Here is a 9,945-nt window from a genome sequence, read left to right as displayed (position 1 = left end):
TCTTGATTACGAGTACATAAAATGTCACTGTCGATCAGTTGTTGTTTCATCCTGAGTAGAGATTACACCTACATGCACATAACGCTACTTCGGCATTCAAAATGGCCACCAAAACAACAAAGGTCACATGACTGAAAGGCATGTATAAGCAGACCAGAAGGGGGCACCAAGGTTTTCAAATTACAGAAGTAAATATTGCTCAGTTTTTAACGCCATTTTAAATTGTCCCACAAAGTAAAATAAAGGAATTTCTCCATTTTAGATTGTCGAACTAGGGCCCCCCAAATTTGCACGTGGCCCCAGGCGAGAAACGGCCCTGCCACCAAAAAAAAAAAAAAAAGTTTTAAATTTAAAAAGAAAGCGATGGAGCTCCAGAGCTTTGGGCTTCAGTTTCTGAAGGACGCTACATTCCACTCTGTCGTGTGCTCTTAGCTCTGCTTCTTCAAACCAACAGTATCATGTCTTCGTAAGGCAGGAAAATGTTTCCAGGACTGTACATAAGAAAAAAGAACTGCTCTATTTACACGCGCAGTCACATACTGCAATGGTTACATATCAGAAAAGATACTTTAAAACTGCGCATTCCCATCATTCAGTGCAGATGCGCCGAGGTTAAAACTAACAGAGGTTCTAAACTGGTTGTGAACCTTTGTAAAGAATGACTTGATTAAATGATTCAGTTGTTTTTTCATGGTCAACCTTAAGAATCAATGCTTAGATCGACAGAGCTGTAAGTAAATAATGTGTGCTTATAACTTAGGCTGCTAAATGTTTGCATTATGAGTTGAAAAAACAGTAAATAAATAATGGAGGTGCACCAGGTTCTTCAGAGGTTTTCAGTAAAACAGTTGTCGTGGTGGTGGAGCTGCTCCAGTGGAGGACTGCGGGTCTCGAAGGTTCTGCAGTAAAACGATTGTGGTGGTGGAGCTGCTCCAGTGGAGGACCGCGGGTCTCGAAGGTTCTGCAGAGGTTTTCAGTAAAACAGTTGTCGTGGTGGTGGAGCTGCTCCGGTGGAGGACCGCGGGTCTCGAAGGTTCTGCAGAGGCTTTCAGTTGAACAGTTGTCGTCGTGTTGGGACTGCGGTGCTGGGACGGTGCTGGGACAGTGCTGGGAATGCTCAGGTAAAGTGCAGAGTGGCTGAGGCGTGGCCCGTCACAGGCTGCTGGGCTGGATCTGAGTGGGCGGGGCCTGCTGAACCGGACCAGGCGTGGGCGGCGCGAGGGGGGCGGGCTCACAGTCCTTGGGGCAGTCGTCGTCCCCTCCGCGCGCGTACATCAGCACCAGCGTCACCGTGGCGAAGGTGGCGGCGTTGACGGGGAACGCGCGAAGCAGCGTGGAGGTGAGGCCCCGCGTGAACACCATGTAGCCCTCCTTCCGGACGCTCTGGCGCACGCAGTCCGCGATGCTGCTGTACCTGTTGACTCCGCCCACGCCGTCCGCCTGCAGCCGCGATTTGATGACGTCCACGGGGTACGTGGAGAGCCAGGAGGCGATGCCCGCCATACCGCCTGCGAACAGCAGCTTGGGGATCATGTAGGGGTCATCGGGCTCGCAGCCCAGGTTCCGCGTCAGGACGTCGTACGCCAGAAAGTACACGCCAAACCCGGGCGTCTCGCGGATGAGCGTGGTCACCATGCCGCGGTTCACGCCCCGCAGCCCCTCGCGCCTGTAGATCCGCGTCAGGCAGTCCAGCGAGTTCTTGTACAGCTTAATGGTGGAGGCCTTCCTCATCCCCGTGCCCTGCATCTGCATCCGCGTCTTGGCCAGCTCCATGGGGCAGCAGATCACGCACTGGATGGCGCCCGCCGCTGCTCCGGCCAAGAACTGGTTGGTGGGAGTGTCCTGTCCCAGCTGCCGCATGGCGTTGCCCTGGACGCCGAACACGATGGCGTTGATGAAGGTCAGGCCCATCATCGGCGAGCCGATACCTTTGTACAGACCGAACACCTGCAGAGGAGCAGAGGAGAAAGTCTTATTTCATGAGCTTTAGTGTTATTCAAGATGAGCATTTCACACTAGAAGATTGCTACAGGTTTAAAATGTTGCTTATTTGACTATGAAGATCTAATATTTTACATGAAAGTTGCTGTTCAAAAATCTTTTTTTTAATCTTTTTTATTTGACCTAATCCTTCACATTAAAGGGATATTTCAGGATTTTTGACATAGGGCCTCATTTCTTAGTTAGTTTTGCTGATTTCTGGACAAGTTGTTCTTGCAATTCATGCAGTTCTTATATTTGAAGACTTTCGTGGCGCTAGGCTAGTGCAAGGCTAGCGCATTTCTACAGTATCAGATACCATATAAATGTCTGTGTCGATAGAATAATTTTTAGAATATAACTGACCTTGCATCACATGAATGATCGCATTTTGAGGGACTATTTTCTAGCAGATCACTCCGCCACTGCGTAGCTTATACAACCAAGAAGCTGATGCTGCTCAAATACAAGGTATTTTAAATGCAAAATGGTTAAAATTACTCTATCGACACAGACATTTATATGGTTAGTCTGGTGTTATAAGTGATTTGCCTCAGGTGCTCTGTGGAGCGAGTCAGACTGTTTTTTAATGCAGGCTAGCTGATATCGTAGAAATGTGCTAGCCTTGCACTAGCCTAGCGCCACGTAACTCTTCAAATATAAGAACTGCATGAATTACAAAAAAAATCTCCAGAAATCAGCAACACTCTGGATAACTAGGAAATGAGGCCCCATGTCAAAAATGCTGAAATATCCCTTTAAGATTTAAATGTATAAATAAACAAAAAAAAGAATCTAAACCACACACTGACACTGCTTATTTCCTAACTCTGGCACAGTCACGGCTGCACTGGTCAGATTAGAGCCCATTGAGGACACGAGTTAGATGTAAACAGTGGAGTGAACGCGACAAAACCCTGACCTTAATCCAGCAGGATATTTTTACTCGGACACTGTGGGAGGCGGCGCTTCCTGTCAGTGAGCGGGAACTCACTCCAACTCTTTAACTCAGGAACTCCTCCGAACCACTGGGTGAGGGAGGTTTTCAGGATGGAGAATGTGATGATGTTACAATGGAATATCATTTCATCAATTTCTGCTTGAGTTTAACCCCTTAACTCCCACCTGAACCGAACACATTTTCTCCAGTTTGGCTTTACCCCAATCCAAAAGCTTCTGGAAAAAAGGTGAGAAAATAGCGACAGAACGGAGATGAAAACAATGAAGATGTGACAAAAAAGCGAGAAAACTTAGACAAAAAACTGACAAAAAATTTGACAAAAAAATGATGAAAAAGTGGCAAAAAATGTCACAAAAATTGACAAAAAAAAATTACAAAAAAATTGACAAAAAAAGGACGAAAAATGGACAAAAAATGGACAAAAAAATGATGAAAAAGTGGCAAAAATGTCACAAAAAATGGACAAAAAAATGTGACAAAAAATTGACAAAAAAGGACAAAAAAATGACGAAAAATTGACAAAAAAATGATGAAAAAATGATGAAAAAGTGGCAAAAATGTCACAAAAAATTGACAAAAAATTGACAAAAAAATGTGACAAAAAATTGACAAAAAAGGACAAAAAAATTATGAAAAATTGACAAAAAAAGGACCAAAAAAAAAGATGAAAAAGTGGCAAAAATGTCAAAAAAAGGACAAAAAAAATTATGAAAAATTATGAAAAAATGATGAACATGTGACAAAAAGTGACAAAAAATGTACTATTTGACAAAAAATTACCAAAAAAAAGTTACAAAAATTAGTTGAAAACCCCCCCCCAAAAAATGATGAGAAAAAAATCTGATGACGTGAGGAAAAAGCTTTCAAATGAGGCGTTACACTGGCCTACAGGATTTGGGTAAAGCTGACCTGTAGAAAATGCTCTCGGTTCAAGCGGGAGGTAAGAGGTTAAGATTCATTTTGATACTAAGCCTCATACTTTTCTTTACCACTACCCAGAATCAGAACAGTTTTATTGCCATTGTCAGTGAAGGTACACTGACATGAATGTAGTACTGAAATAAATATATCGTCTGTATGGACATGCAAAATAAGTTCTGAGGGCCTGATTTGGTGATCACGGCAGTGTCTTCACGAACAAATAGTCTGGGTTCACAAACTCAAACACCGGTTACAGCCTTATAAGAATACAATTTATCCACATGGCCCAAACCCTGCCACGGTTCTTCTGCGTCAGATGAACGAGTGTGAGGTGGTACGTACAGACTCCTGGCGGATGATGGACTGGAAGCAGTGGAAGGTCCCGCGGTACAAAGGTCTGTCCACACTCTGGACCTGCAGCCGCACCTGGAAAAAACACAATCCCTCATCAGCCCCCGACGTCAACAACACCGTGAATCGAACACTGATTTGGAAAGAAAAAAAATAGATGGTTACCTTGACCGTGTCAAATGGATGCCCAACCAAGACTCCAGCGGCACCTGGCACAGAGCAGAGGAGAGTCTGAGAGAACTTTTGCCAAAACAAGGATATTGACAAGGTCTGGACATCAACAAAAAAGTGGCAAAACCTGCTGAGGTCAGATAAAAACTGTTTTGTTTTGTGTCTTTTGAAGTATATTGGTCGACCGATATGGGTTTTTCTAAGGCCAATGCCGCTTTTTAGGGATTTTTATTGGCCGATGCCGACATGCTTGGCCAATATTTTGGGCCGATTTATCCAAACGTCCAAAGATATACAATTCTGTAAAAACATAAATACTTGACCACACCAGCAGTGGCCGGTTTTATGTTATTACTTTTGGTGATTCAATCAGAGTTTCTGTCAATAAGGCTCCATAAACAGACAGAAGCTCCGTTGCAACCCGAATTTATGAATATCTCTGCGAATATTTCACCAATCCAGTGTTAATTTTGACAACATCATTTAATTTAGTTTTAATCTTAGTTTTTAATCTTTTGACAAATGTAATTTAATTTTAGTCGAGATTTAGTCAAAAAAATATCTTAAATTTTAGTCTAGTTATAGTCGACTCAAATTCCAAGTAAATTTAGTCGACTAAATTTAAGACAATTTCGTCGACTTTGCATTTATAATATTAATTATAATCATATTTAATCAAGGTCTTCTGTTTTATGGACCTTCTCCCACATGAACAAAGTTCAGAGCTGTTCATTTGGCAGAGAATTTAAATGATCTTTAGTCTCTCCTTTTTATTTTTATTTAGTCTTATTTTAGTCATAGTTTTAGTCTCATGAAAAACTTTTTAGTTTTTTTAGTCCAATTTTAGTCGTCAAAAATATCACTTTGACTAAAATTGAGACTAAATATTTTAGCCGACGAAATTAACACTGCACCAATCAACGCGAAACAAAGTGTGTTGTGATGCCGATCGTCCTCTCCCAAGCCTAAAGTGCCACATACGAGTCAAGTCTTTGTGAAAACTCGCACAATATGAAGATCTCCACATGAAGTTGGTGGGGACAACTTGGCCATCTTGAAATATTGGTGTTGTCCTCATGGTCTCCACGCAAACCTATGCCCATGCTTTCTGTCCCAGCTTAAATTAGTTGCCGTTAGCATTAGCACGCTGTTGCTAGCCGTGGCGATCAAAAATACAATTGTGGAGGTTAAAACTAACTCAGTGATTGAATTCTCCAGGTTCTATGCTTCAAAATGACCTCATATTATTGACTGAGGCTTAGTGAAACTTGTATTTAACAAACTTGGAGCGAACACATGTTTTATTGCGATGTTTCTCTGTTCCCCTGAGGCCTAGGACGTTGTGGGGGAGCTTGTTTTAAAGCCCTGACTTCCTTCTTCACAATGCAGTCGCTATCTCTTTCGGTCCAGGAGATATCGGCTTTTATCTATGCTAGCTCGGCCGATACCCGCTATTGCAAAATCCCCAAATATCGTCCCGATATATCAGCCATCCTCTAATTGGAAAGTTTTTGATTGTTGAACATTTAACCCAAAACTAACCCATTTATGTTTGTATTTATTTGGATTTCACAAAAAGAACACCTTGACCTTAAGCTAAAGATACTTAATATTCTGAATCAATAACATGTGCATATTCAACGCCCCTTTGCCGGTCCTTCACTGCAGACTTGACACAGTTATATCGAGTCGTTGAGGTGTGAATAGCCTCACGGCAAACAAAGCACTAATCCCTCCATAAACATCAAGCAGTCACATGACCGGTTTGTAAAGGACGAGCCAATCAGGACGGAGGAACCAGGAAGAGAAAAGATTCCACCGTTCATCCACCTCACTGAACTCAAATTACCCCAGAGTCGACTGAGGAGGGTCGAGACAGGATCCAAACGTCATTGTGGAGTAAGAATAAAGATGCTTTGCAGATACAGTACTGCAGTAGGAGACGAAATGCAGTCATGGTAAAAAGTACTTGGTGTTGGTGTTGACGATTAGGTCACTTTGAGAGTATTTTGTTCATATTTCTGCCTTCATTTGGTTATGTATCTCAAAGCCTCAGTTTAGGCCTGGTACTCTCACCTGCTACAGTACTTTTACAAACCCGCCAAATAACTTGTGTATCTTCTGCAAAACAAGCATGCCCTTTCTTGGCCTTTTTGTAGAAGCCTGTTGCCAACCCATGTTCAGGAAAGGAAGTGGCTCTTGCAGTTCGTGTTTCTGTCTGATGACTTTAGTGGGTGAACTGTGAACTTTCTGTTTCTTTTTGACAGTAATACCGCAGGCTACATTTGGCACTGGTTGCGTATGTCCCCTCACAGGACACAAAGCGCGTGCTGGATCCTAAAAGGGAATAAGAGATTGGTCCGGAGAGGGGCGTGTGCCGTGACTGCATAAACATTCACATCTCGACTTACAACTATGTGTCTATGGGCCAAGTCTATTCATAATAAGCGGCGCAAAGTTCCTCGAAATGAAGGAGATAGATAGATAGATATAGAGAGATAGAGAGATAGATATAGATAGAGAGATATAGATATAGATAGAGAGATATAGATAGAGAGATAGAAAGATAGATATGGATATAGATAGAGAGATATAGAGAGATTTAGATAGAGAGATATAGAGAGATGGATAGAGAGAGAGCTATAGATAGAGAGATATAGATATAGATAGAGAGATATAGATAGAGAGATATGGATAGAGAGAGCTAGATATAGATAGAGAGATATAGATAGAGAGATAGAGATGTAGATAGAGAGATAGATAGAGATAAAGAGCGATAGAGAGATAGCCTTTGAGGGGGGCAGATTATTTCAAGATTAAATAAAAAAGGAAAATACTACTGTTACTAGTATAGTTACTATACTACTAGTATATTTTTCAGTGTACAGCAGCATTGTGAAATCCATTCAAATACTTAAAGGAATAGACTACCATTTTACAGACTGAGACATGTTCTTACTAGGGCTGAAACGACTAATCGATTAATCGACGACTAATTGATTAGTGAAAGAGTCGACAACTATTTTAGTAATCGATTCATCGATCGTTTTCTAGTTCACACAAGCTTAAATGGGGCAAAAAAGACAAAAAATGTGTAGTATTTTTGATGAAAACCTACTGTGTTTTTATAGTTAGGGTCTGTAGTGTTTTGTACATTGTAAATTTCATGAATAGAGTCATTAACAAAGATTTCCCTTTTGTTTACTCCATCAACATATCCTCAAGCAGCGGCACTTAAGCTATATGTGATACAAAAAAAAGGAAAAATAAAATTTACCTACACCGTTCACAGGCAAGAGATTAATCGTAAAAATAATCAATAGATTAAATCGATAACAAAATAATCGTTAGTTGCAGCCCTAGTTCCTACCTGAGCTTAGACGAGTTCATGTGTACCTGTCTGGTCTTCACGCGTGCCTTCAGTCACGTAAACACAGCACAGACGGCGTTAGCTTTAGCCTCTTCACTTCAGCTCCAAACGAGGTGGAAGAGCTTGGTAGCTTCTATCTTCACCTTGTTTGGCGCTATAGTGGAGAGGAGGAGAGGCTAAATGCTAACGCCGTCTGTGCTGTGTTTACGTGACTGAGGACACGCGTGAAGACCAGACAGTTACAAATGAACTCGTCTAAGCTAAGGTAAGAACATTTCTCAGTAGATGTAAAAACGGTGGCCCATTCCTTTAAAACAGTCCATTTAAAGACTTATTAACTTGATTTTTGAATGTCTTTCTGCCCGTATGTAGTTTAAGACGCAATAACTTTATACAGTGGTATCCCGAGGTGTGTAAGTGTCAATTTTTGGGGTCGCAGCCAAAAAAAAGTCTGGGAACGCCTGGGTTCTTGGTGTACTTGCCTGATCTTGTAGGTAAATGTTTTGGCAATCCAGCACAGCCTTATGCTTTGGAGTGCAATGCAACAACTATGTCTGAAGTGGGTGGATGGATGCAGTGGAATCAGGAGGTCACCATATGCAGGAGTTACGTCCTTGTGGATGACACTTCACCCCCTACTGTCCGCTCTAGTCCTTGTAACGAGGCAGGATGCGACAAAAAGGGCATTCCAACAACAACAACAAAAATCTGCAAATCAGCTTGCAGGAAACGTGAACTTCATTTTGCAGGTGCTCTGTGGAGGAGAGGTAAGCTTTGTTCTAGTTTTTGTTTCATGAGTGCAAGTGCCCAGTCCTTGAATAAAACACTCACCGTAAACAAAGTCAAAACATCTGCAGTTTGACACATTCACCCAGACTTCCAAGCTTCCTCCTCTTTAATGTTTATTTGTCATGATGTAATGCAACATATTGAACTAAATAAAGTCTACGTTGCAACAGAGTCCTGTGAACTCGTGGAACCCGAACCGCAGAACACAGAATTATCCAATGCAGTGATTTGGTAATCTCGTGCCAGAATTGCATCACTTCTTTTATTAGGCGCTTTTATTGTCGCGCTACTGTTTTGTTTTTTAGCCAAAACAGAAAGTCACGCCTTTTATTATTTGGCATGAATGGCACCGTTCAAACACACGTCTATTTATTAATGATTATCATTTATTGAGCTATAAATGAATATAACTCACCTCCAATGCAGCCAGCCAGGAAATCCATCTCTTCCTCTTCTTATCAGCGCTGTCCCAATAAAGTCACCAAACTATAAACTTCTCCCTAAACTTCTTGTTGTATTAAGATGATCGTAAATAGGCAAAAGTTCCTCCGGAAAACCTTTTTGCTCGCGAAACTTGTGAATGACACTGTAACCTAGTAACCACAATACTGTAGCTAGCACCTGCTAAAAAGCTACGCGATTGTAGCGCTATCAACTAAAACACAACAAAACGGTCCTCTGTTTGTCCCGTATCCTTTTAAAAATGTCTATAAAACTCAAAATAAGGCCCAAACGACGCTACCAACCCGCTGTTTCGTAAATGTGGATACCCTTCCCGCTGTCACTGCCAAGGAGGTTTATTTCTGTAGCCGACAAGCTAGCATGCGCTCGGATATATAGCATCAGCATCTAGAACAGGCACAGCGACCATCCCAACATGAGCCGCCATGTTGGGATGGTCAGATATGGCTCTTTCTGATGAGATGGGACTTTTAAATCAAAAAAAGTGGAGAAACGTTCTGGGGTAGACATCGGTGCAAGCTGCAAGGTATACGTGGAGTAATCAGTAATACGTTTAAAAATTATTTCCTAGTTTTTCAGAGTGATGTTGATTTCTGGAGATTTTCTTATTATTATTATTCACGCAGTCCTTATATTTGAAGAGTTTAGTGGTGCTAGGCTAGTGCTAGGCTAGTGCATGTCTATGGTAACTGGTAGCTTGCATTAAAAACAGTCTGACCCAAGCGCAGTGCACCTGAGGCAAATCCCTTATAACACCAGATTGCCTATATAAATGTCTGTGTTGAAATATAACCATTTTGCATTGAAAATAACTTAATTTTATTTGATCAGCATCAGCTTCCTGGTTGTAGCTACACAGCGGCGGAGTGATCTGCTCGGTTACCGGATCTACAGTAGTTTGTTTACCTGCGGCCGGCGTTACTACACGTGGAATTCACAA

General features: G+C 41.8%; 1 protein-coding gene across 1 annotated transcript; it reads right to left on the bottom strand.

The window, feature by feature from the left end:
• Positions 1-1,152: 1,152 nt before the first annotated feature.
• Positions 1,153-9,395, bottom strand: LOC306975302 (mitochondrial basic amino acids transporter-like; the record flags this gene model as incomplete). The annotated part of the gene is made up of 4 exons (XM_079572811.1): positions 8,959-9,395; positions 4,379-4,422; positions 4,205-4,288; positions 1,153-1,947 (listed from the first exon to the last, which is right to left on the bottom strand). Exons 1-4 carry the CDS (start codon positions 8,984-8,986, stop codon positions 1,153-1,155), a joined length of 951 nt encoding a protein of 316 aa, XP_079428937.1. The 5' UTR covers positions 8,987-9,395.
• Between the last annotated feature and the right edge of the window lie 550 nt (positions 9,396-9,945).

The sequence above is a fragment of the Gobius niger genome, assembly GCF_951799975.1.
Source record: "Gobius niger genome assembly, chromosome: 15".
In the NCBI taxonomy this organism is placed as follows: Eukaryota; Metazoa; Chordata; class Actinopteri; order Gobiiformes; family Gobiidae; genus Gobius; species Gobius niger.
Note: the sequence above shows the minus strand (reverse complement) of the source record. Positions and strands in the feature narration are given on the sequence as shown.